This window comes from Capsicum annuum, chromosome 1, assembly GCF_002878395.1.
Source record: "Capsicum annuum cultivar UCD-10X-F1 chromosome 1, UCD10Xv1.1, whole genome shotgun sequence".
NCBI classification, from domain to species: Eukaryota; Viridiplantae; Streptophyta; class Magnoliopsida; order Solanales; family Solanaceae; genus Capsicum; species Capsicum annuum.
Genome location: NC_061111.1, coordinates 31152662 through 31180525, shown reverse-complemented (window position 1 = coordinate 31180525; position 27864 = coordinate 31152662). Strand labels below are relative to the sequence as shown.

General features: G+C 39.3%; 2 protein-coding genes across 2 annotated transcripts in view; one reads left to right on the top strand and one right to left on the bottom strand.

Moving 5' to 3' along the window:
- Positions 1-11880, top strand: part of LOC107871475 (threonine--tRNA ligase, mitochondrial 1) — a 20877-nt gene extending 8997 nt beyond the window's left edge. The window contains exons 11-20 of the mRNA XM_016718424.2: positions 2723-2807; positions 3419-3513; positions 3835-3867; positions 3958-4044; positions 4247-4339; positions 8904-8996; positions 9120-9341; positions 10305-10376; positions 11303-11374; positions 11522-11880. Of these exons, the coding sequence (XP_016573910.2) occupies positions 2723-2807; positions 3419-3513; positions 3835-3867; positions 3958-4044; positions 4247-4339; positions 8904-8996; positions 9120-9341; positions 10305-10376; positions 11303-11374; positions 11522-11617 (948 nt within the window). The 3' untranslated portion in view covers positions 11618-11880. The remainder of the gene's footprint in view (positions 1-2722; positions 2808-3418; positions 3514-3834; positions 3868-3957; positions 4045-4246; positions 4340-8903; positions 8997-9119; positions 9342-10304; positions 10377-11302; positions 11375-11521) is intronic.
- A 1798-nt stretch (positions 11881-13678) lies between these two features.
- Positions 13679-27864, bottom strand: part of LOC107871468 (protein ACTIVITY OF BC1 COMPLEX KINASE 1, chloroplastic) — a 26642-nt gene continuing 12456 nt past the window's right edge. The window contains exons 8-14 of the mRNA XM_016718411.2: positions 20272-20467; positions 16941-17068; positions 16182-16253; positions 14550-14662; positions 14298-14445; positions 14152-14221; positions 13679-14043 (exon numbers count right to left, since the gene is read on the bottom strand). Of these exons, the coding sequence (XP_016573897.2) occupies positions 13970-14043; positions 14152-14221; positions 14298-14445; positions 14550-14662; positions 16182-16253; positions 16941-17068; positions 20272-20467 (801 nt within the window). The 3' untranslated portion in view covers positions 13679-13969. The remainder of the gene's footprint in view (positions 14044-14151; positions 14222-14297; positions 14446-14549; positions 14663-16181; positions 16254-16940; positions 17069-20271; positions 20468-27864) is intronic.

Genomic DNA, 27864 nt, shown 5'->3' with positions numbered 1-27864 from the left:
GGGGGTAAGATGTACGCAGTCCATACCTCTACCTCTGATGAAGTAGAAAGACTGTTTCCGATAGACCCCCGGCTCAAGGCACGAGATACCACACAAACACATAGTGCAGCACAGAAGCAGATTACATAACATAAATACGGCACCCATAAGTAATATAAAGCAGAAGAAAGCAGGGGAAAGTACACAGATTCGTAATACAACATGGAACACGGAACACGGAATCATGACAAGAATAAAACCCCCACCAAGTAATTCCTTACACTAGCGACCCGAACTGGCCCTAATCCTCTGCCGTAATTCGCGTCCTCCAGACCTTCCTATCTAGGGTCATGTCCTCGGTGAGCTGTAACTGTTCCATGTCCCGCCTAACTACCTCACCCCAGTACTTCTTCGGCCTACCCCTACCCCGCCTAAAACCATCCAACGCTAGCCTCTCACACCTACGGACCGGGGCATCCATGCTCCTCCTCTTCACGTGTCCGAACCATCTCAATCGTGCTTCCCGCATCTTGCACTCCACTGATCTTTTAAGTTGCTAGCTATTGTAATTTATAATAGTTTTTTGACATTGTAATTTATTATTTTAAGCTGTTAGTCATTTATAATTTATAATACTCTCCTTGTCCAAACGTTTGTAGTGCTGATAGTCAATTATATTTTAAAAATAATTTAACTTTCTAATTATTATGATTTATAATACTTTTTCTTCTATTCCAATTTAAGTGACACTTAGATAATTTCGAAAGTCAATCAAATATCACGGTTGAAGTTGTGAAGTAGACATGTCTTAAATGACTCATAATAACTTATTAGAAGTGATACAAAAAAATTACTACAAAAATAGTTGTGAAAAAAATATAAACGGGCCTCATATAAGATGTCAAGTTAATTTAAAACATTAATAGTGAATTTATTATTTTTTTGTTTATTTCATCCTTTTTATTGAATATTATTTTTAATACTTAGATGACTCATCATAATTAATTAGAGATGAAATAGTAAAATTACGATTGAAACAGCTGAAACAGACATGTCATAAATGTTTATTAAATATTATTAATTTCTTAATACGTAAATGACATATAGTAATTAATTAGAGAATAATTTATTAGAAGTGATATAACATAATTAATATAAAAAATAGTTGTGAAAACAATTTAGACGGGCCTCATAAAAGATGTCAAAAAGATAATTTAAAACATCAATATTTAGTTTATCATTTTTTGTTTATTTTATCTTTTTATTTAATATTATTAATTTTTTTAATACTTAAATGACCTATAATAATTGATTAGGGATGAAATAGTAAAATTACGATTGAAGCAGCTGAAGCAGATATGTCATAAATGTGTATTTTATTTTTTTATTAAATATTATTAATTTTTTAATACGTAAATGATATATAATAATTAATTAGGGGTGATATAGTAAAATCACGGAGGAAGCAGGCATGACGACCGTCTCCTGCTTTCTTTCACTCCTCTCTCTTTTTATATATATATATATATATGAATCGGTTTATTCACTGGCAGCTCTTTTTATAAGAGGTTACTAGTGAGAAAGGAAGATACCTTTCCTCATGATTCCATTTGGATTCATAGAACACCAAAGAAGGTTTGTTTCTTTGTGTGGTTAGCGGCTGGGTGTTTGATTTTAACAACAGAGAATCTGAGAAAGAAGAAAATCATCCATACCAGTTGGTGTTTCATGTGTAAAAGTGGCGGCGAAAGTGTAGATCATCTCCTTCGACATTGTGAGGTGGCTAGTCGGTTATGGAGGGTGGTTCTAAATTTGTTTAGGACGCAATGGGTCGTGCCGCGCACAGTGAAGGAGGCTTTGCAAAGTTGGACTCTTAAAAGAGGAAGTAAAGCACGAGAGTATGGAGCATTGCCCCCTTGGCAGTCATTTGGGTCATTTGGAATGAGAGGAATAGGAGGGCGTTGGAAGGGGTAGAACTTTATTTCACAAAACTAAAGAGTAGTGTTTTGTATCTAGTGTACTTCTAGTGTACTTGTGAGGTCCCAATTTGTATAGAGGATTGGACCTCTTTTGTTGATAACCATAATTTGATGTAGGCTCTCTCCTTTTGATATATGTATAAGGGTTTTCCCCCAAATGTTAATAAAATTATTTACCTTGTCAAAAAATAAATAAATTGAAAGCTGATGCAATATATTTGTCCCGGATAAGCTTAAAAATTATGTTCTTTATGTCGATTGTTTCATGTTTCTGTAAATTTTCTAGTATGCCACGTTCTCTTCTGCAATAGGTAATATTATTGATGTCAAAACCAGCATTAAGAAAGTGCTGTAGTTGCACCCTAAAGAGAACAGAAAAAAAGAGAAAGGAGGAGCCCCAAGATTAGCTTATACAAAAAGATATTAAGAGCTGTAATTGGAGTTCCTGATCATTTACGCATTCCATTTGCAAAAGAAATAAAAAGTATACAATCGGATTTGCTCACAAATTGACTTGCAGATTATTTAACTCGGATAAGAGTGCCAGATAATTAGTAGAAACAAGAGGAGATATCTAGTTATAAGAAATAATCTAGATTTTTGTTGTTTTTAGCCTGCCTTTACTTTCGTTGGACGATGCTGTTCTATTAAAATTTGCACCTTTTCTAGCTAGGGTTGTCTTGTAAGAAGTGGTGTCTCTAGCTGCTGATTTTAGGTAGGTGCCATCTTTCCTAAGCAATGTTTCTTGCATCTTTGTCCTGCAGATTGAAAAGCAAGAATTTGGGCTGAAGCCAATGAACTGTCCGGGTCATTGTTTAATATTTGATCACAGGGTTCGTTCCTACAGGGGTGAGATTCTCCAATAATTACTTTGCTTCTTTGTTCTAACCAGCAGTTACTTCCTTTTTTTCTTGCTTTACTTGCACATTCTTGTTGTAGTATTGATCTTGCGTGCAATTCTTGAAACCAAGTGAAATCTGATCTGAGATTTCGATAATAGCATAGAGGACACTTGTATACTTCGTGTATGCGGGTGTTTTCTTGCCCTTATTTGCAAAATTTTATTACTTGATCAATAAAACATAACGGACGCTTGAAGACTAAATGTTGCTGCTACTAATAACTGCAAAGACACTATTATATTGTCTTCGGTATTTATTCTAACATCAGCTGGTCAAATTTCAAAGAAGCTCAGCGTAGGGCACCTCTGCTGAGGGGTGAAATTTCATTTAGATTTGTTATCTAAAAGGAAGGCTGTTTAAACGTGTAGCATGTTCACTGCAAATGTTTTTGTCTTTCCATAAAATCCAAAATCTTCTCATTATTAATTCCATGCTCTAGCAGTCTGCTGCACCATGACCGAACTTAGTTTTGTCTTTATAGTTCCTTTATCTCTCTGATGGATGTTATTGCCACTTCAAGCAACACATTATTCATTAATCAGCTGTCCAACAATGCAGAGTTACCGCTTCGTCTGGCTGACTTTGGGGTTCTGCACAGGAATGAGGCCAGCGGTGCACTTACTGGCTTAACACGTGTCAGGAGATTTCAGCAGGTATTGCCTTCTTGGTTTCCATTTCATCTTCTATAGATGATCATGCTAGTGTTTTCCTTAAGGAGCATTGTCATTTGTTTGATACAAATTTTCCCTGTTTCTTCCTGTGTAAGAAATTAAGAACAACCTGTAGGCTCTTAGGTCCTTTTATTCCATTTTGTTTTTCACATTGTTTAATTGGCGGTTATATTTCTGTGGTTTTTTCACAACTAGGATAATCTATTGCCAAGAAACTTCTTCCTGTAGAATCTGTTTCTACTAAACATCTTAATGACTCTGTTGTGCTATAACAATCTTTTTTAATAATCTATTCCTTCGCAGGATGATGCTCACATCTTTTGCAGGGAGTCACAGGTGGGTTAAGATTTATGATTATGTGCAGTTAGCAACTCTAACATATACATTTTCTGGAAACTAGTTTGACCTATGTTCTTCATGGTGCAGATTAAGGATGAAGTCAAGGGTGTCTTGGAGTTCATCAGCTATGTGTATAAGATATTTGGTTTCACTTTTGACCTGAAGTTATCAACAGTATGGCTTTATCTATTCCATTATCCTTCAAATTTAATATATGCAATTTCAGCTGATATTGATACTACATGCGGTTATTGTTTTAATAATCATTACAGATAGTCACCCTTAATATGGATCATTCATTTTGTGAACGTTTTCCACATTTTACACATGCGCACAATTTCTTTCCATGTATAACAAATATTTTTCTGACTTGCAGAGGCCTGAAAGATATCTCGGAGACATTGAAACTTGGGTAAAGGCTGAAGCTGCTCTTTCCGAAGCATTGGATGAGCATGGGAAGCCATGGGAGGTTTGCTATCAATTTTGTTGGATTTTAAAATGTAAAAATTTCACTGTTAGACTACATTTTTTGGTTAAACGCGGTGTCCGGGCAGACCTTGACTAATTCCACGGGATACCTTCCACCTCCCACCAGCAACAAGTACCAGGTGACTCTATCTATCAAGGCTAGAACATATGGAAAGAAATCACCTAGTGTTTGTCTCTGCTAGGAATTGAACCTGAGACCTCATGGTGCTCAACCCACATTATTGACCGGTAGGCCACACCCTTGATAGGACTTTTTCTTTCTTTCTTTCTTTCTCTCTTTCGTTCTCTCTCCAACATTCACCTTCATCCTTTAACGTTCACCTATACGCTCCACCTCGACTGACCGGCAGCTTCTGACGCTGGCGCCGGCGTCGATTGAACTGGAAAAGGTAAGGTCGAACCTCTCTTCCACCCCAGATCTCCCTCTCCCCCAGTTTCCTCTATAGACTCGCCCCCCCTTAATTCCCTTGTTCCGTCACTGCGGTCGTCGCCGGCGGATTTAGGGTCCTCGCCGGCTCGACTCGCGGCAACAGGGAAGGGTTTTATCTGCGGCAAAAAAGGTAGGTCAAACAGGTGGTTCGAGGTTAGCAGACGTCCAGATCCCGGCAAGACCCGGAAGCCTCTTCGGCGTTACTCCGACGACACTCCGGAGACGTACCAACAGTCTTTTTACCAGCTACCTTATTTCCGCAACAAACTTTTGTCATCAAATCGACGGAACCAACAGCTAGCAGGCGTACCAGTGACATCTTATCTTGTATTCATTTAGCCACTTCATACAGTTTTGATTCCTCTATATTATTTTGTTTCTGTTTCCCTTTCTCTGCGTCGTTTCTTGTTGCTTGTGTGTGTATTGGTGTCTGGATGCTTTGTTTGCGGATTGTTGTTGAGTAGTGTTCTGGATTATTACATCGCTCGGCTTAGTTATAATTTGTGGGATAGACTTTTTCCTTGTTTACTCCTTAATACTTTGCTTGTGCCTTCTATTTCCTGCTATTGCTTTATTACTATCGTTATTTGTTTTTTTGTGGAGTTGTGGCTGTGGGCTTTGATGGTAGGATAGGGTCATGTCCGAGGGGGTTGGGAAGGGGGCTGTTTTGGGGGTGAAGGAGGAGGGAAGGGCGGGCGGGGGAGTGGGGGCAAGGTCTGGCGTTAGGGGTGGTAGAGGAAGACATATTGCTAGAGTCGATAGGCTGAGGGTTGAGTTTTGGAATATAGGGACTCTTCAGGGTAAGTCTATAGAGCTGGTGAAGATTCTTAGAAAGAGGAAGATCAATATTGCGTGTGTACATGAGACTAAGTGGGTAGGGTCTAAGGCTAGGGATGTAGATGGGTAGCGAAAGGCGTAGAATGTAGTTGGCATTTTAGTGGATGAAGAGCTTAGAGGGCAGGTAGTGGAGGTTAAGAGGGTCAGCGATAGGTTGATGACTGTTAAGTTGGTCATTGGAGGGGTTTACCCTGAACGAGTGTAGTGTTTATGCGCCGCAGTGGGGCTTGGGTTGGGAGGAGAAGATGCGGTTTTGGGAGGCGTTGGATGAGGTGGTGAGAGGAGTGCTTAGTTCTGAGAAGATTGTTGTAGCAGAGGACTTCAATGGGCACATTGGAGCGTTACCGGGAGGCTTGGATGATGTGCATGGTGGTTTTGGTTTTGGAGAGAGGAATGAAGAGTGAGCTGCTTTGTTGGATTTTGCGAGGTCCTTTGGGTTGGTTGTGGTGAATTCGAGCTTCCTGAAGAAGGACGATCACCTGATCACCTTCCGAAGCGCGATAGCCAAGACCCAAATTGACTTTTTGCTGCTTAGGAAAGGGGATAGGGTGTTGTGTAAGGACTGTAAAGTCATTTCGAGTGAGAATCTTTTGACTCAACATAGGCTTTTGGTAATGGACTTGGGTATTAAGAAAGATAAGAAGAGAGGATGTGAGTAGGGTAGACCTAGAATTACGTGGGGCGGCTTAATGCCGGCGATTGCACGGGAGATAGAGGAGAAGGTGAAGGGAATGGGGGTGTGGGAGAGTAAGTGAGACGTGGATGATATGTGGGATAGGGTAGCTAGGTGCATCAAGGAGACTGCTAGTGAGGTGTTGGGTATTTCTAGGGGTCGGGCTGGTCACCGTCAGGGGGATTGGTGGTGGAACGAAGAAGTTAAGAATAAAGTGGAGACGAAGAAGGGGGCGTATGCAAAGTTGGTTGAGAGAAAAGATAAAGAGGAGAAGCGGGTTAATAGGGTGGAGTACAAGATATCTAGGAAGGAGGCTAAGGTAGCAGTTACGACGGCTAAGACGACAGCGTTCGAGAGCTTGTATGCAGGGTTGGAGGTGAAAGAACGGAGAAAGAGGTTGTTTAGGCTTGCTAAGGCTAGGGAGAGGAAGGGTCGTGACCTCGACCAGGTGAAGTGCGTTAATGGGGAGGATGGTAGAGTGTTGGTGGAGGATAGTCACATTAAGAAAGATGGCAGACGTACTTTGATAGGTTATTGAATGATAAAGGGGATAGAACGATTGTGTTAGGGGAGCTGGAGCACTCTGAGGAGTGTCGTGATTTTAGTTATTGTAGACGCTTTAAGGTAGAGGAGGTTAGAGAGGCTGTCCGCAGGATGCGTAGGGGTAGGGTGACGGGGCCTGATGAGATTCCTGTGGATTTTTGGAAGTTTTCTAGCGAGGTTGGCTTGAGATGGTTGACTGTTCTATTTAACGACATTTTCAAGTCGGCGAAAATGCCCGAGGCTTGGAGATGGAGTACTATGATCCCTCTATATTAGAACAAGGGTGACATTCAGAGTTGCAACAACTATAGGGGTATTAAGTTATTGAGCCACACTATGAAGATTTGGGAGAGAGTGGTCGAGTTTAGGTTGAGGAGGTTAGTGACTATCTCAGAGAATCAGTTTGGATTTATGCTTGGGCACTCTACGACGGAGGCAATTCACTTGGTGCGGAGACTGGTGGAACAGTATAGGGAAAGGAAGGACCTGCACATGGTGTTTATCGACTTGGAGAAGGCGTATGACAAAGTCCCTAGGGAGGTTCTTTGGAGATGCTTGGAGGGGAGTGAGGTCCCGGTGGCGTATATCAGAGCAATCAAGGACATATATGATGGAGCTAAGACTTGGGTTAGGACGGCGTGAGGAGATTCAGAGCATTTCTCCATCTTGACAGGGTTGCATCAGGGATCTACTCTTAGCCCATTTTTGTTTGCTTTGGTGATGGATGTGTTGACCCGGCGTATTCAAGGAGAGGTGCCTTGGTGTATGCTTTTTGCAGATGATGTAGTTTTGATTGATGAGACGCGGGGTGTGTGAATGATAAACTAGAGTTGTGAAGACAGAACCTTGAGTCTAAGGGGTTCAGGTTGAGTAGGAGCAAGGAATGTAAGTTTAATGACATGAGGCAGGAGAACGAGGTGGTAGTAAGGTTGGATTCCCAGGAGGTGTGTAAGAGGGATAGTTTCAAGTATCTCGGGTCCTTGATTCAGGGGGATGGATGAAGTGAAAGCTCGCTTCGGGGGTCTTGTGTGATAAAAAGGTGCCGCCCAAGCTTAAAGGCAAATTCTATAGGGTGGCAGTCCGTCCGGTCATGTTGTATGGAGCGGAGTGTTGGCCAGTCAAAAACTCTCACATTCAAAAATTAAAGGTGGCGGAAATGCGGATGTTGCGTTGGATGTGTGGGCTTACTAGGGGTGATAGAGTTCGGAATGAGACCATTCGGGAAAAAGTTGGAGTGGCTTCGGTGGAGGACAAGATGCTGGAAGTTCGATTGAGATGGTTCGGGCACGTGATGAGGAGGGGCACGGACGCCCCGGTTCGTAGGTGTGAAAGGCTTGCGTTGGATGGCTTCAGGCGGGGTAGGGGTAGGCCGAAGAAATACTGGAGAGAGGTAATTAGGCGGGACATGGAACAGTTACAACTTACTGAAGATATGACCCTAGATAGGAAGATCTAGAGGACGCGAATTAGGATAGAAGGCTAGTACCAGTTTGGGGTCGTTGGGGTAGGGCTTTACTTGGTGGGTGTATTATTCTTGTTATGCCACCTTGTTGCATGCTTTATTATGAATTTGTTTACTATTATTTGTTTATTATTCATTGTGGGTGGCGTATTTATGTCTTCTCATCTTCCGTGCTTTATTACGGATTTGGTTATTATGTCGTGTCTTGAGCCGAGGGTCTATCGGAAACAACCTTGCTACTTCTTCGGAGGTAGTGGTATGGACTGCGTACATCTTACCCTCCCCAGACCCCACTATGTGGGAATACACTGGGTTTGTTGTTGTTGTTGTAATTTGACTTATCTTTACTTTAATACTATTTAATGTAAGATCTTAGACTCCTTGCTCAATAAAATGTTGTCATATAGATGAGATGGAGGGAGTACCTTTTTTGGATTACCTGACAGAGAAAGTGAGGGTTTGGGGTTGTTCCTCTAGCTATTTTCCTGTTTATATATGGAAAATTGAGGTAGTCCCGTTTGTATCAGTGCTTTTTTGGTTATTTCTTTTTCTTAATTGCTTTAATATTGCCCTTTACTTAAAGAATCCCATTTGATTAGATCAATGAAGGAGATGGAGCATTTTATGGCCCAAAAATTGACATAAGTGTTTCTGATGCAATGAAGAGGAAATTCCAGTGTGCGACACTGCAGGTCATATTTGTTCTTATTCTCCTTGGTCCATTTCCACAGACAATATCATTCTTCACCTTTGTAGTTTCTCTGCATGTTCTTTTGTACCATGTGGGAAGTATCATCTGAATGCTGTTTTTTCAGCTTGATTTCCAACTCCCTCAACGTTTCAACCTATCATACTCAGCAGAAGATGAAAGTAAGAGAGAGAGACCAGTTATGATACATAGAGCGATCCTCGGATCAGTTGAGCGTATGTTCGCTATTCTTTTGGAGCATTTCAAGGGAAAATGGCCTTTCTGGCTTAGTCCACGTCAAGCAATGGTCTGTCCTGTTTCCGACAAGTCTCAGTCATATGCACTTAAGGTTGGTTACATTTACATACTTCATCCTATTGATGTATTAATGGTTTAACTACTAGAAGACTTTGCTTTCTCTAAATCTTTTCTTTGCATCTGATTGGATTGTATTCCTTAGATATTTTTATTCTGGTGTAATATTATTAATGTTGGGTATGTCTACATTTTTCTCTTCTTTTTATTCTACTCAAAGGGTACTCAAGGTAGTTAGGAGTTGTTTTTTTTTCGTTGTTTCTATTCGTTCTTTAAAGTAAGTTAGTTTGTTGATACTTTTTTGGACTAGGTAAGCTGTTTTATTAATTAGAAGTAACAAGCAGGCACAACAAAAGTACAGGAAGAGAAGTTTGTTGTTGATACCTGAAGATTTAAACTTCAATTTGTTCGCTAATAAGTAGGCTGGATGTAATTAGTTTCTCAAACACGGTAACATGCTTGTACAGATAGATTTTGAAGGGGTGGGGGGTGGGGGGGATACCATATAGGATTTTGTATTGGCATCTGCAATTACACCATTGGACACATGCATGAAGCATGATTTTGAAGTGCTGTAAATCAGAGTTTCTGATTTTGAGGAAAAAAAGGCATCAAGAGTGATTGTGAAGTGCTTTGAATCACGAAGTTGGTAGAACCCGCATACATGTAACTATGGAAGATGTCTGGGTGGGGAAGCTGGACAGTTGATAAAAGAGTTTTATGTTGTTTAGTACTGTTGGAACCCCAATAAGTCATAATCGCTGTATTTGTATCCTGAAAGGCACATATATTCTTTTAACAAGGCCAAAAAAGGGACATACAATATAAAAAGTCTTGCGGTAGGGGGTACGTCAAGGCAAAAAAGGGACATACAATATAAAAAAGTCAACTTGCTGATTGATAAAACATAAATAACAAATATGTTTCGTGAATAATTTCTTGTGTGTACCTGATCCATTATGAAGTTGTTTTAACCTGCTGCTCGTATATTATTCAGCTCCGGGAGCGGATACATGATGCTGGTTATTATGTTGATGTTGATACAAGTGACAGGACAATCCAGAAAAAGGTTAGTTTCTATCGTAATTTATCATGTAAAATGCATGATTTGTTTGCTTTTCGAGGGTCACTAGCAGTTTTCATATATGATCTCATTATTAGTTGACAGTAATATTTAGGTCTACATTGAATTTCTCTGTTTTCTGGGGAAGTTTATTTTACAGAAGGAAATAAGGGCCCATTAGTAATAGTTACTCCATGAGTTCTGGCAAAGTCAGCACCCAAGGATGTCGTCTAGTAGTTCAATGAAGTTGGGTTGAACACCGTGAGTTCCAACATAGACAAACACTAGGTGATTTCTTCCCATTTGTTCTAGTATTGGTAGACAAAGTTACCTGGTACCTGTTGCTGGTGGGAGGTGGCAGGTATCTCGTGGAATTAGTCGAGGTGCGCACAAGCTGGCCCGGATACCACGGTTATCCCAAAAAAAAGATTTGGCAAAATCAACCAGTTATGTCACTAAACCTCTCGTTCACCAGTCTGCGCTATTATGATTATATACTTGGTCATAATGCCCTTAAAATTTATGTTCAGTTTTGCAATGGACACATTCTATCAATTTTTTCCATTGAAGATGATGTAACCTATATCTATGTGAAAAACTCCTTTTTGCAGTGACATAGTTTAGGTCATTTGACCATTTAGTCCATGAGATAAAGATTAGATCCTTATAATTGTAACCAATATGGTTTTGTATGTCAATTGTGGTTACCTACTTTGGTGACTATTCACCAGCATACAAAAGGATTTGCAAATGTTTCCGTTCTCTTGAAGCCGATGCTGCTCAACAAATTCAAGAGAACGTCAGTCTATTTCTCAAATTAAAATAGGACTGCCATTTTCTTGAATTAGTTAAGCAACAGCTGGCTTCAGAAAGCTACCAGACAAATTAATTATTGGACTGTAAAATGACTGCTTGTGCTAATGTATATGCAGGTACGAGAGGCTCAAGTGGCACAGTATAACTATATTCTGGTTGTTGGAGAGGCTGAAGCCACTAGTGGGCAGGTATCTTATTTTCCCCCGACCTTATCCTCACAGCCTGCATTTCTATATCCTGGGTTCATGCATTTTCCTCCATATGATTTTCTTGTAGTCAACTTTTACTTCTATTTTTGCTGAAAAATCTGGTCTTGTACATGTGAATGATTATAGGTGAGTGTTCGAGTGAGAGACAAACCTGATCATCAAGTCATGACAATTGACGACCTCCTCGTTCACTTCAAAGATATGGTTGCATCATTTCAGTAGAAGTCGCTGCTTCTCCTGCATTTTAGCACTGAAGTGGTGTAGTGGAAATCAAGCTTCAATTTGCCTTGTAGCTCCAACGGTTTTGGTGAGCGCAACACACTAGGCTCAAGGTCACGGGTTTGAACCTTGTCGCAGAAGAAAGCCTCTAGAATTTCTTTGTATTCACTGGCATATTTATAGCATTTCGTATACAAGCAAATATATACATTCAATTTTATAACTCCCCGGTAGAAATTATATATGAGCAATTTTCATTTATTCCATTAACTAATCTAGAAGGTAGTTAAATCTACCTAGTAATGATGAATCTAGGTGGTTGTAAATAGTGGAGTAGTATTATACTTGCTAGTGGTAGCTCAATGAATCTTTGACTGCACAGGGTCCAGACTTCGTTGTTATCAGGCACAAGTTAGGGATGTAGGATGGGAATTGGGACTTAATATTTCCCTAATTTACCAGGGAACTGCGTAAAACGAAAATAGAAGAAACTACAGTTACTTTGTTAGCTGTGGAAGCTGTAACAGTCAGACAGATTCTCATGAATTTAATAGTAATAAAAATACCTAGTTCACCTATAGTTATAATTTTCCATAATAGTACGTCCCCAATTTTTTGTATTCATATTATTGAAGATGTGGTACAGAGTAAGGCAATACTTTGAATTCAATGTTTGTCGCACGTGTATTTATTAAATGTTGAGCTATGCAGCTTAGTTTTCAAATTTCCATTTGACAGTTATAAAATAAATTACACCCAAGCAATAAATCCCTCAAACTAATGTTACGTAATTTTTTTTTTCAAGATTTCTTCTGAGTTTCAAGATTACTTAAACTTGAGCAATGAGTTTTCCAGAGGATCATTCTATTCGCGTACTAGTTATGCAACAATTATAATATTAAAGGGATGTTATGATAATTTATACATTGGGGTGGTTATGAATTAAATTTGAGCAATGATCGATTCCCTGAAGTTATGCTACTTATTTTTCACTTTACAGTTCCAAAGAGTTAAACTTGAGCACTAAGGGGTTGTTTCGTAGCTAGTAAAAAGATAACTTATGTACACACACCTTAAATTATACTAAGTTATACAAGTTTTGGAGCTAATTAGGAAATAAGTTACTCATGTATAAAGTTAGTACGACGTTCACTTTGCAATTTAAAAACTTGCAGTCTGCATAACTAATACAAGTTTTGAAGGAATAACTAGTACCTGCATAATTTCAATCGGCTATCGGCTATTAAACGACCCTAGAGGTCCTAACTAGTCGTTTACTTCACGTACTACTTCACGAACCCAGTGAATAAAAGGTGTGGCAGATCCAACCAGACTGGTCCAATGCCTAAACCAGCCCCTTTGCCGATCGAACATCTTGTATGTATGCAATTGTCTCTAATGGGGTAAAAGAGCAAGATGCTAGATGGGTCATGAATGAGGCAGTGGAAATGCACTGCAGCTTCATCACTGTGCCATTGAGGTGACTATCTGAAACTTTTGGAACTTGTAAAGCAAGAATCATAGATGACGCTAACAGCCTTCTTTCTGCCAAATACTACTTCCGGCCGGCTTGTCTTCTTTCATCCATTCCTCCCAACTGTTTATCGCTGATTTTCCAAGATTTACAGTCTTTGTGACGTGACACAATACACTCAACCTTCAATTAAGAAAAATGTGTATTTTTGGTTCCTTTCATGTAGGAAATATATTACATATTGACTACTACAGAAGTATATTACTGTATATATGGAGTAACATTTATCTTACAAAAATAACACTTACAACATACCACTCCTTTGACACCCAATCCAAAATATCTACAGACACCAAGTTTGCAAAATACAAGTTTATACAAGCCAAAAGGCTTATGAGATGCACAACAGTAGTGACAAGGGGGTTCGGCTCTATGTCTGTGTGTTGGATTATCAGATAACAGGATCCTGCTAAATGCTTGACATTGCAATGGGCATTTCAGACAAAATAAAATCAAGAACAATAGGGGCTTGGTTTCTGAATGTCAAACCAATTGTATGTTCAGGGGAATATGTTTCAGCAAACAAGAACTGTACAATAATCACTGCTATACATGATGCTATCTTTTTGATAGGTTTGTTGCGTCCGTGAAAAATGTGTTGTCGACATGAATTTCTCATTTACACGACTTTCATCTCTTTACTGCTTCCCCTATACTATACAAGTATATTTACCCAAAACTTTACAATGGGAAAAATGCGATCAAGAGCAGAAGAAATAAAGGGAAAGAAGGGAGGGGAAAAGAGGGGAGAGGGAGAGCTCAAACTTTACATCATGATAACAAATTGAAATATCATTGGTCGAGGATGCACGAGAGGGGAATTATCTGTCTGATCTGTCTGATAATACAGAGGAACTCCATGAAAGCAATATATCTCGAGCAACGGATGGTAAGTCTGAAAAAAATTAAGATATGTAAAGCTCATGATGGATCATAAATTATAAAATGTATGATCTACCAGTATGTAACTGGAAGGAAGGCTCTATGAACAATGGAAGTGTACCTTGTGCTACTTCCAAAGCCATTGAAGGTACATCTATCTGGTCTTCAAGCAATCTATATACATCAACTACCTGCAAGAGAATCACATTAGAGTTGTGCATCTTCTGAAATAGACAACTATCTATCTATCAGGTATTTATTACATACTTCTTGAATGTGAAGCTTGGAGTCTTCGGTCAAAGCAAGAAGAAGCTGCCTGCGAATTCCTTCATCAATTATGAAAAGTCGAGCTCCATCCTTGATTGTGTCAGTGAGGTCCAATTTCTGTTGATTCTTCAAATGTTTGCTTGTTCCTCTGACAAAACAAGCCAGAAAATGTGAAAAGTTTCACGTCATTGGAAATGATAATGCAAAAGGTATACTTGTCAAAAGAGTATAGAAGGGAGTGCCAGGATGTACCTATTGTTCCCTTGGAATGCAGGATTTTTGCTCAGTTTTGTGACATTTTCCTTTGCTAGAGATATTAGGTTCTCCAGTCTTTTCCACTGGAAGAGACCATCCTTGAACAGAACCTAACAAGTGAAACAGAGACAGAAGGCACAGAAACAGAATCAGTAGTTTGCGCAGGAAGCTTTTCCAGAGAAATGCCATTTGTTTAAGCTAATCAAGGATCCTCAGGTTTTTCTTTCTTTTAGTATTTGTTCCTTAATGTTCTTTTATAAAGTGTTGGGAGGGGAAGGGGAATTAATGGAGGATGGATAATTCCAACCCAAATGAATGAATTCATGTTGATTAGGTTGACTCCAGACCCAGAATGAATAAGATTTCTCAACGTATGCTAATTGATGTTGAAGAATATCCCGGACTCAATCAGACACTTTTTCAGAAAGTGTTCCACTAGATTTAACTGTCAATCCAACTACTATTGAAGAAAAAAATCCCCATAATATATTGTTAGCAGCGTTATCAAAGGACCAGTATCACCTTAACTTTGGATAAACTGTATCACAATGTTCCAAGTTGTAAAAACTATTACACGATTTGAAAGTCCATTTTTGGGCTGAAGTTGGACTAGATATGGACTACCCAAATAATACAAAATCTACCCATGAAAATTTTTGTTATTTCTTTTCATTTTCTGACCTTAGTTTGTTCTCGGCAAATCATTGAAAGAGAGAAGAAACAAAGCCTAGCAAGGCAAAAAGCCTCAACGAGCTGCTGCCTATTGTTAATCAACCATCATCCAACCACTCATAGTACTACAGAAAAAGGCTGCCAACTATCACAGAAAAGTTACTCCAATGACTTCCCAATTTATGGTCAAAAAGTCACTGAAATAATATGGTTTAACAGGTTAACCACTCTCTCACTATAGAAATAATTTAGGTTGTTGAGCTGGATAAGCCATAAGTAGCTATCAGGAGATCTGCAGTTAAACTTCAATCTGATCTGATCCATCAGAAATAATGCTAGCTGCAAAAGCAAGGATTATCTGAAGCTGATTGGGTCCATTTTCTCCAAGATAAACTCTACGTCCATCCAGTTTGGTCCCATTTCTACCAATACTTCCTATTGGCTGCCTCTGGATTACAATTCTCATAAACTTATTGAATTACCATATAGAACACATGTTGCAACTATCCTCGACTTAACTACAGTAATTTTAATCGTTACACCATATAGTTGTATTCGACACTGCATTTCCAGAAAAGGTTAAGACGTCAGCCATAAATATCAAAAATTAAGTATATCATAACTGCTGCACCATGGTCCACAAACAAGTCAAGTCAGATAAGCCATAGAACTGGACATACCATTGTTTAGGGATGTCTCAGAATGACGTCATTTACTCATGCAACTCTTTGCGTCCATTATTTAGTTACCTTTTAAATAAGTTATAGAACTATCCGAGGCCTAATTTTACATTAGCTAAAGAGTAAAATGAGCAATATATAAAAATATCTTGTATGACGACACAATAATCCAAATCCAACATCAATAAAAAGTTTAAGAAAGGTCGAATAAGAGGTTAAATAGAAAAATACAATGCTCTTCATAAAGCATGATAAAAAAAAGAGATCATTAACCAACCTGTATAAGGCGTTCCCGTAAAGCTGGGTTAGGGTCTGTTAGGAGACGCTTTGCCACATAAGGATATGCCACCTGATTTGATGCTCATGATTATCAATAGCATAAACATAAGAAAAAAAGTACGCAAAATTGCATGCATAAAGAGTACTATTACTAGAATTGAATATTTCCAGTAGAATGCCCTATATTATTTGAAGTGTTGTGACAAAATAGGTGTACACCTAAAATCAAAACAGCCTAATGATTGATCGCTTATTTGCATTTGCCTGTAGCCTTAATTGCTACATTACTTAAAAAGCAGAGTAGAGATTACAGAATGTGCTTCATTAGAACTTTCAAGGGGCCACGAGTATGAGCTTTTGTCAGCTCACGTGTATTATGATAGGTTTTGTTTTTGCCCTTTCTAGAGTTGACTCTTCCTATTTCCATAAATCTTGCATCCCCTGGATGCTTTGTTATTAATACACTTCTTACTTCATCAAAACTAAAAATAAAAAGGAGGACATGAGTATGAGCTAAAGGTCTACTTTAGTCTAGAGTGATACCAAACTTCAAAATCTTTTCCATGCAGGTCTAGATTTCTTTTTTGTTGTCAAAATTAATGCCTGTGGATCAACATGTTAAATTTTATTCAAATGTTTAGCGGAGAAATATCTCTGGTTTTCGTACCAACAGCATTACTAGATGGCTTATTAATGAGGACAAAATAGGAACTTACAGTTTTTTCAAAAGTTTCAGCCAAAAGGCTAGATGTTTTACCTCTAGAAACTTGAAACCTGGCTCCAGGGACAAACAAATGCCTTCTTGAGTCAATAGAGAACGAATGACAAGAGAAAACCTTTCTGGTATTCGAATAGGATAGTTGTAAACTAGTTGATTGAATTTTCCTGCAGTGAGAATATTATATATACTGTTAAAAAACAAATTGAACTTTCTCTGGTAGCATTTGCATCATAGATCTCAATTGATAAATCCAGGTGTCTTCAAACAACGAAGCGTAAACAATTACTTGTGCAGTCTTAATTAGAGGAACTAATCGTCACAAATGCCAACCATAAGAACCAGATAACAGTGAAGACATTTTTTTAAATCATCACAAGGACTTCCTGAACTCACATTAGGTTAACAACATAGGCCCCCATGTAGCCAGTTGTAGTTAGACAAATAAGATACTTAGCAAATCACTTTGCGTATTTCATAAAATAATTTGGGTTGGGTTTGGGTTTTAGGATATATAATATCCACATTAAAATCAGCACTAAGTTATACAAATGTTTGGTTTGGGTTTGAGGAGATTTAATCTCCACAATCCACATAGAAATCAGCATTAAGCTATACAATATTCGGTTACTCCTTTTTCTTATCCTTATAAATATTGCATGCACAAGTTATGCGGGATCAATGTAATATTTTATGCGAGATAAATGTGAAATAAGAATGTGGGTATTAGTAATATGCGGATTAAAAATACTACAACAACAACAACAACAAACCCTGTGTATTCCCATCAAGTGGGGTCTGGGGAGGGTAAGATGTACGCAGATCATACCGCTACCTCCGAAGAAGTAGAGAGGCTGTTTCCGATAGACCCCCGGCTCAAGCTAAAGGATAGTAACAAGTGGATGGATGACATAATAAAATCAGGAATAAGAAATAGTAAATTGGAAATCAGAGAAATACGAAATACGCGAAAATAAGAGCGATACGAAAAAAGAAAATAGGGACTAAGACATAAGACATAGGGCCCCCACCCAATCGTACCATACAACACAAACCAAGGACAAAATACTAAATTGACAAAAAACTAATCCTTATTAAGAAAAATTCTATATTGTTTAAAAAGTATTCAAATATTTTTAATTATATATTATATGCTAATTTGTGCTACATCAAACTAGATATTCAACACGAAATAATACTTGCATTACTAATCCCTGTATTACTTATCCATATATTACTAATCTCTACATCAATAACTTTTGCTTAACTTGTCAATAGAGCAATGTAGGGATCTGAATGTCCCTAGATTCAACTCAATCAAGCTCCTAGGTATGGAAGTGATGCAAGAGAAGCTCTGTGGCTGGAATAGTGACAGAATACATCTACAACTTTCAAGTTGAATATATAAATTCTGTAGTTTTATCAATTAAAAAGAAGGTTTTGGTTCAGAAACTTTAGTAGTTGAAGATATCATAGATGATGAAAATAAGGTAGAACGCCAAGAATAAGGGAATAGATAGCTCCCAGGGTATGGCTTAGTGGTCAATGAAGTGGGTTGGAACCCGAGGTCTCAAGTTCAAATCCCAGCCGTGGCAAAGAAAAAACACTAGGCGATTCTTCCCATCTGTCTTAGCTTTGGTGGACAAAGTTACTTGGTATTTGTCGTTGGTTGGAGGTGGCAGGTATCCCGTGGATGTAGTTGAGGTGCACGAAAGCTGGCCAGGGCACCACAATTATTAAAAAATAAAGAATAAGGGAAGAGACAAAATGAGTAAATCAACAGAGCAAAGGCAGCATTCCGAATCATTCACAACCAATTTTAAACACATTAAGCATGTAAACAAGTATACCATAATTATAAGTTTAACCGATATTACGTGGTTTTGCAACCAGAACCAACCTCAAGCCTGCTAACAAAATTTTTCACTTTTCCTTATTGGTCAATCTCTATGATAAGTTCAATAATGCTTGTTTCTGACTGAGCAAAACAGATTAGTAACCATAACAATCTGCAAAGTCACTGTCACAGCAATCTTCACATATGTCAGAGAATTGTTCATATGTATTACTCCCTCCATTTCAATGGCCCTACTTTCCTTTTTAATTATTTTCAAAAAGAATGTCACTTTCTTTTATTTTGGCAACTCTTTTGTTTCAACTTTCCACATGGCATGTTTAAGGCCACAAGATTAAAGGATATTTTGATACATTTGATATATCTTTAGTTTTAGACCACAAGATTCACAAGTCTTCTTTACTTCCTTAAACTCAGATCAAAACTAGACAAACAAATTAAACAAACAAATTAAAACAGACGGAGTAGAAGGTTTCTATTGAATCAGATGATAAAAATAGCAACCTCTCAGAGCTGTATTTCTCGCGATATCTAATTTCCTTAAACCTATAAAGTAAAAGTGTTTGGTTTATAAGGAATTTAGCAAATTAAGTGGTTTCCTCGCTTATTTTCAGGTTTGCTTGGTGAGTTAATTTTTTTTTTTGTAAAACTGTATTCATTAAACATTGATAATAATCTAAGTTGGATAGTGTTTTATCGAGTACTGAAGATTGATAATGATATAAAAAGAGTTGGTTAGACGTGGATCAAGAATTGGATTATTCTCGAGGAAAAATTACTTCCACCTATACGTGAAGGAAGTCACCTTTCCCGTTTTCCTAAGTATTTCCTTTTCCAGTAAACCACCACTACAAAATGACATCTTCATGGAATTTTCCAATTACCAAACACACCTGACTCCATAATGTTTCTCAGTCAACATCTTGATCAGCAACAGCAGAAGAGTATAATATACATCTTGCATCACATGAATTAGACAATGGGGGAAGGTTACAGCTCAATTTCCAGTCAAAAGACCTTCTCATCTCTAAAAACTGCAGTGTTCATAAGTGAAGCTACAAGTACAATATTTCAGGCCATACCCCAGGTCAAGATGCTGTATGGCATCGAATCTCTTCCCTATCAAAGTTGCTAATCCAGTAAAAGCGTGCACCAGCCAAAGCATGAACTGTTTTACTTTAGAAATACTCAGCTCAAAGTAGTAGGTCATCATTTTTAAAATAGACAATACCAAAAGAAGGAAGACATCACAAAAGACAACCATGGCTTAATCTCTCTCTTGGTGCAACAAAGTGTGCTGCAAATTTTAGGTGTCGTAAGGGTCTGAATGATGAGAGCTTGTTGTTTAGGGCATTACAATGTCTATTGTTTGCAGCTTCTTAGTTTCACATATCTACTAGTACCAACTTCAAAGGGCATAGTTATCAAATAAGGTTATTCACAGAGAAAAGCACAAATTTACTATGTTGGGAGCAGGGTGCAATTAACAGGAACAAAACGAGTTATTCAAGGTACCTGTAACACTTCTGAAATTAAAGTCAGCAAGTCCTTTTTCAAGAGAGTTCTGCCATATTGCTTCTAATGCTGGAACAATGGGGGCAACATCAGTTCCACTAGCTAGGAATCCCAGCCTGGTAAAATCATTTGCCATCTCAGCATAGTCCTCATTCACCGCATGGACAACAGCATCAATTAGAATTTGTTTATTTTGCTGAAAAGAGAAGACAGGCAAATCGAATCAAATTGCAGGCCAACTGGAGAATAAGCAAGTAGCACCGGGCAATTATATGTCGACAGTAAGGAGAACTCTGATGCTAGTCCATAGAACTCATGATCCAGTGAGCTTGACTAGGAGAATTTCGGAGGGTATTTTATTATATTCACAAGAATACCATAGAATATTTTGTATTTACTTACCATGTTTGTTAAAGAGAATATTAATTTAACATATTGTACATAACCTAAGACTCCTAAATGAGGAGTTGTTTTTGTGCACTGTTCCTCAAACTAATTTCACAGAGAGGTTTCTCCTATCACATGGTACCACAGCCCCTATAATCTTGACAGAGATTTAAGTAACTTTTCTCTAATGCAGGGTGGCCTTGTGTCACCTGCCTGACGAAGGTTTTCGTAATGACCATTGTATTGAAATTTAGAAATTTCTGTGTTTTGACCATTTTACCTTTCCTTGTGGTTGCTTTGTCTCATTTCAGGTTGTGGGATGGTCGGCATGGTTCCCGATGCGTCCGAAAGTGTTTAAATGAATTTGTGGTTTTGAACATCCTTAAAGGGATTAGTTTGACTTCGGTCAACATTTTGTCATCCGAGCCTCGAATGATGATTCTGACAGTTCCATTAGAACCGGAATGTCGAATTTGAGTTAGTAGCGGCGTTGGTTCAGGTTCGGAACGTTTATTTTTGCATTTCAATCCTCCATCCGAAAACTAGTTAAATTTGGCCTAAAAGGATCCGGGGGGGCCTAATTTGTTGATAACAATCCTTTTAAGAAAATCCGACGTTGCAATTGAGTCCAAAACGTTGAAAATTAGCCTAGTAGAATTATTGATTTATTTTTGTCCCGAAGAAGGACGAGCACCTAATCACCTTTCGAAGCGCGGTAGCCAGGACTCAAATTGACTTTTTGTTGCTTAGGAAAGGGGATAGGGCGTTGTGTAAGGACCGTAAAGTCATCCCGAGTGAGAATCTTTCGACCCAGCATAGGCTCTTGGTTATGGATTTGGGTTTAAAGAAGAATAGAAAGAGGAGGACTAAGGAGTGTAGACCGAGAATTAAGTGGGGCGGCCTGACGCCAGTGAATGCGTGGGAGATAGGGGAGAGGTTGGCGGGAATGGGGGTGTGGGAGTGTAGGGGGGACGTGGATAGTATGTGGGACAGGGCGGCAAGGTGCATCAGGGAGAATGCAAGTGAGGTGTTGGGTGTTTCTAGGGGCCGGGCCGGGCACCATCGGGGGGATTGGTGGTGGAATGAAGAGGTGGAGAAGAAAGTGGGGACTAAGAAAGGGGCGTATGCTAAGTTGGTGGAAAGTAAGGACGAAGAGGAGAAGCGGGTAAACAGGAAAGAGTACAAGCTAGCGAGGAAGGAGGCAAAGTCAGCAGTCACGGCAGCTAAGACGGCCGCTTTTGAGAGCTTGTATGCAGGGTTACAGGAGAAAGGAGGGGAGAAAAAGTTGTTTAGACTCGCTAAGGCTAGGGAGAGGAAGGGTTGTGACCTCGATCAGGTGAGGTGCATTAAGGGGGAGGACAGTAGAGTGTTGGTGGAGGACGGCCACATTAAGAAGAGATGGCAGTCGTATTTTCAAAGGCTCTTGAATGACGAAGGGGATAGAGCTATTGTGTTAGGGGAACTGGAGCACTCAGAGGAGTGTCGGGATTTTAGCTATTGCAGACGTTTTAAGGTAGAAGAGGTTAGACAGGCTGTCCGCAGGATGCGAAGGGGTAGGGCGACGGGGCCGGATGAGATACCGGTGGAGTTTTGGAAGTTCGTTGGAGAGGCTGGTGTAAGGTGGTTGACTGGATTGTTTAATGAAATCTTCAGGACGGCAAAGATGCCCGAGGCGTGGAGGTGGAGTACCATGGTCCCTCTCTATAAGAATAAGGGGGACATTCAGAGTTGCAATAACTATAGGGGGATTAAGTTATTCACTCTATGAAGATCTGGGAGAGAGTAGTTGAGGTGAGGCTGAGACGGATAGTGTCTATTTCGGAAAACCAGTTCGGATTTATGCCCGGCCGCTCGACGACGGAGGCAATCCACCTGGTGCGGAGGTTGGTGGAGCAGTATAGGGAGAGGAAGAAGGATCTACACATGGTGTTTATCGACCTGGAGAAGGCATACGACAAAGTCCCCAGGGAGGTGCTTTGGAGATGCTTGGAGGTGAGTGGAGTACCGCTGGCATATACCAGAGTAATTAAGGATATGTATGATGGAGCGAAAACCCAGGTGAGGACGGCGGGAGGGGACTCAGAGCATTTCACTGTCCTGACAGGATTGCATCAGGGATCTACTCTTAGTCCTTTTTTGTTTGCGTTGGTGATGGATGTGTTGACGCGGCGCATTCAAGGGGAGGTGCCGTGGTATATGCTTTTTGCAGACGATGTAGTTCTGATAGATGAGACTCGAGGGGGTGTGAATGACAAATTAGAGGTGTGGAGGCAAACTCTTGAGTCTAAAGGGTTCAGGGTGAGCAGACGCAAGACAGAGTATGTGGAATGCAAGTTTAATGACGTGAGGCGGGAGAATGAGGTAGTAGTGAAGCTGGAAGCACAGGAGGTATGTAAGAGGGATAAGTTCAAGTATCTTGGGTCCGTGATCCAGAGTAACGGTGAGATTGACGAGGATGTCTCGCACCGTATTGGGGCGGGATGGATGAAGTGGAAACTCGCGTCGGGGTTGCTGTGTGATAAGAAGGTGCCGCCCAAGCTTAAAGGCAAATTCTACAGGGTGGTAGTCCGTCCGGCCTTGTTGTATTGAGCGGAGTGTTGGCCAGTTAAGAACTCCCACATCCAAAAAATGAAGGTGGCAGAAATGCGGATGTTGCGCTGGATGTGTGGACTGACTAGAGGGGATAGAGTTCGGAATGAGACTATCCGGGAGAAGGTTGGTGTGACTTCAGTGGAGTGCAAGCTGCGGGAAGCACGATTGAGATGGTTCGGACACGTGAAGAGGAGGGGCATGGATGCCCCGGTCCGTAGGTGTGAGAGGCTAGCATTGGATGATTTTAGGCGGGGTAGGGGTAGGCCGAAGAAGTACTGGGGTGAGGTGATTAGGCGGGACATGGAACAGTTACAGCTCACCGAGGACATGGCCCTAGATAGGAAGGTCTGGAGGGCGCGAATTTCGGTAGAGGATTAGGTCCAGTTTGGGTCGCTAGTGTAGGGAATTACTTGGTGGGGGTTTTATTCTTGTTATGATTCCGTGTTCCGTGTTCCATGTTTTATTACGAATCTGTGTGCTTTCCTCTGCTTTCCTCTGTTTTATATTACTTATGGGTGCCGTATTTATGTTATGTAATCTGCTTCTGTGCTTTACTATGTGTTTGTGTGGTATCTCGTGCCTTGAGCCGGGGGTCTATCGGAAACAACCTTTCTACTTCATCAGAGGTAGAGGTATGGACTGCGTACATCTTACCCCCCCAGACCCCACTAGGTGGGAATACACTGGATTTGTTGTTGTTGTTGTTGTTGTATTTTTGTCCCGAGCACCCGGTCAGAGTCCATTTGGACTTAGTGAATTGCTAATGCCTGTTGTATTGATCGTTGTCAATCTCAAAAATCTGATTTTTAATATCAAAATAGATAGAATAACTGTCTCCATTCCTATCACTAACTACAAAAGTGTCATCAGAGATAAAATTCCGAATGTCTTCAACACCGAATAAATAATCAACATTACTGCAACTAGGAATGTTTTTCACTTTTCAATTTGGATTTTCGGAGGAAAGACCGCTCAATAAATGAAATTGCAGAAAGATTTTCCTTTGAACTGTTTGAAAGTTATCCAACTTGAGTTATGAGAGTACGAATGGTTTCTTTTTCATTTTCAACCGGTGTAGCCGCTTAAGCGTCTAGAGACCGCTTTAGCATTTTAACGTCACTTTAGTGGTAGCCGCTTAAGCAACTTTAGATAGCTTAAACGAAGGTTGACCAGCTGAAGCCTATCGCTTAAGCAACCATTTCGCCGCTTAAGCGTTGATTGCTTTAGCGACCATTGCTGGTGTGTTATAAATATCTCTTTCTTGCGATTTTCGTCCATTTCCGAACTTCTAGAGCTCGGATTAAGGTGGTTTCAAAAGGGTTTTTGAGATTTTTTCCGTGGTAAGTTTCTAAACCTTTGTTCCCTTTTTTTCCAATGATTTCTTTACTAATCCAACTTCAAAATCCTTTGATTTTAAACATAGATTTTTGGGATTTTTGTCGATAAAGCTTAAAAATGATTTTTCATTGATTTTAACCTCGTTTCAACGCGTTTTTGTATGGTTTTCAGTTGTAAATTTCTATAACCTTGAGGAATGTATTTCTAAAAGAAATTTTCAGTTTTACCCCTTTTATTTTTGAACCTATTTTTCGAACCTGTTTCGGACTCATCTTAAATAGGATCAATATGGGTATCATTAGCTTTCTTTTGACTTGTAGATGCCATAGTTGATTAGATTGGACGTGTTTGGTGTTGATTCGAGGGAGTCAAGCTTCCAGTTGAGGCTTTGGACGGCGTTTGGACTTACAGATCTTCATTTAAGGCAAGTTCAGATGTACCTTGACTTTCTCTGAGGAGTTATGTGTTATTTGCTTGGTTGTAGTTGTATTTTGGGACTTTGCCTAGGATTGGGGGTCCCGCTTAAGTGAAATGACGAGCATTTCTACGGGTACTAGAGTCTTCTGGTGGATTGTAGTTAAATAGTTGTCTTTCTTAGTTAGTATTACTGCTTGTAAATATCCTTAGAGTAGAATGTATATAGATAATTAAGTGATCTTGAATAATTAATATTGGATGCCTATTTTAGGGCTTAAATCTTGTTTAGCTAACTTTATTGTGATAATCGGAGATTAATGACCCTTAGGAAATAATTATGCTATTATGGTTAGTGATGGAATAATCAAGCTTTAGAGAATAAGTATAAATGGTTTTGTAATAGTGGATAAGACTTATTGTATGGGACAAGCTAGGTTGGATAGTTCCGCGATATATTGTTATTCGGATTGTTGTTAATTTCGTGTTGCCATGTGGGGGCTTATGTGAACATTATTGTTGACTTGAGAAATTATTTATTATCGTTTGTCTGAGTGGAGGCTTATGTGCATATTATTTCTGATTTGGAGAGTATATATTGTAGTGATACCCGAGTGGGGGCTTGAGTTGATATTGTTGGCTATGATTGTATATCTAATTGTCATATTTGTTATTGTGTCGCCGACTAAGAGCTTGATTTGTTATCATAGACCACGTTAGTGCATTAAATTGCCTTTATTATATTGATGATACTCGAATGAGGGACTTTAAATGAAATTATTGATGTCATGCATGACTATTTATACCAGTGATACCCTATGATGGCTTACATCATGGAACATTATCATATGGAGTTGATTCTGAGCTCACTTACACTTGTATTGAATTGATTCATATCTTCACACTGATTTGGATGTGAGCATTATATCTTCATATCATTCATACATGTTCATGAGATTGATACCACTAAGGGTTTCCCCATTCGAAGGCAAATGTTAATTTCTATAAAACCCTTGGCCGAGATCATTTGTTGGCAAGGGTGATTGAGACATTTTATGAGATATTGTGGTAACCTTGATCCGTGAACACTAGCTGGAGAGGTCGATTGAGATTATGGAAAGTATATGGGTTGCGAACCTCATGGGTCCTATCTTGGAAGCAGTGAGGCTCGGTAGGTGTATACAAAAAGTTATGCAATAACTTTCAAACATTCACCATCATCACTACATTGCGTTGCATCATTTGCATTGCATTACCTTCCCTAGTATGATACTTTGTTAGTATTTGTTCTTGTACTATATTATCGTGACAGAGCCTTGTTTGTAATATAGTGTTTGAGAATTCATTTTACTTCATTACATTGTCTTATAACATCTTATAGTGATTAGAAGGTTGAGATATTAAGAGACGCGGGGTATGGCTGTGGCTTGATTGGAGATATAGTTATGTGACACCTTTTGGTGGCATGAGAAACACTCTTTTATATGTCTGTTATCCCAAAGGATTGGTTGGTTATAATTGCTTAAGCCTGTTATATCGTATCAGTGAGTCTTCTTCATAAATGACTTCCCTTATTGTTGAATATAAAATAAATAGCGTTGACTCAGCTAAATTAATGTGTCTACCCTGTCTTTGCTACATCTATTTAACGTTGTGTTTGGTCACCCTGACAGGATAAAGGTACTATAATCTGACGGGTTAGAGATGGTTTGGGAAACCTTGGGTAGTTGGGGTGGTGGTTCTCGCCATCACTTTGGATTAGGGTTGGTTATCGATGATACTTGCCGAGTACACGTGGCTTCGTACTCACCGTTGCTTCTCTTTCCTTTTTCTTGTTTTCTGCACCTTGTGCAGGTATTGGTTCGAGCAGTAGATCGTAGATTGTATTATTTTTAGTATTGGCGTCGCAGAAATAAAGGTAGTGGTTGATTGACTTCGAAACTTCTTGGATCTCTCTACTTATGTCTTATGTTTTATTCGTATCTAAGACATTTTAGATGATTATTCTTAATCTGAATCTGTATTAGAGGCTTGTACTAGTGACAAACCGACCTGGGATGTATTTTTGAGACTTATGTCTCGTTTATACAAATTTGGGATTATGCTATTCTTTCACTTCCATTTTCTATTTCCTTAATTCGTGTTCTTTTAGGCTAGGCTATGCTTACTTGTACGAAGGATATGAGAAGTGCTATCACGTGCCTATTTTGGATCATGATAGTTTTCTTTTTTTCCAATGTTTTGCTATTTTTTGCCTCGTTAGTTCCGCGTGATTGTTCTAACAGCTAGACACCTCTTTCTAGTGACCATTATTGTAGCATACATGCCCCTTTCGATGACCATTCTTGGCAAAGTTATGTTTCTTTTCAATGGCCGTTCTAGCAACACTCCTTCTCTAGCCACTATTTTGGTGAAATTTCAAGCTAAACACATCTTTGCAAAATTGAAGGTTCAGGTTTTGTACGGGAAAAGCATACTTCATTTTTTTTCTTTTCATGATTATAGACTTTGTGATACGTGACAAATGGCCATCTTATCTTTTGATGACATCTTTAGAGGCCGACACATAGAAGCTCAAGACTTGGTCACCTTGAGGATACGAGAACATGCATGGAGGACCCGTTTTGAGCATGCCATTAAACAAACCCGCGTGTGGAAGATTGCGTGGGGGCTTACATTTGATGCCAATTCGAGACTACAAGTTTTGAAGTGTGACCCCATGATTTTGGAGCATTGAAGAAACACCCTTCATTAAGGGTATTTTGGGGTGTGCACATGTTAAGGAAACAACCCATGACCTCTCCTTTCATTAAGTATATTTTGGTCCATTATACTATGTAATAAGCTAGGCTATATATAGTC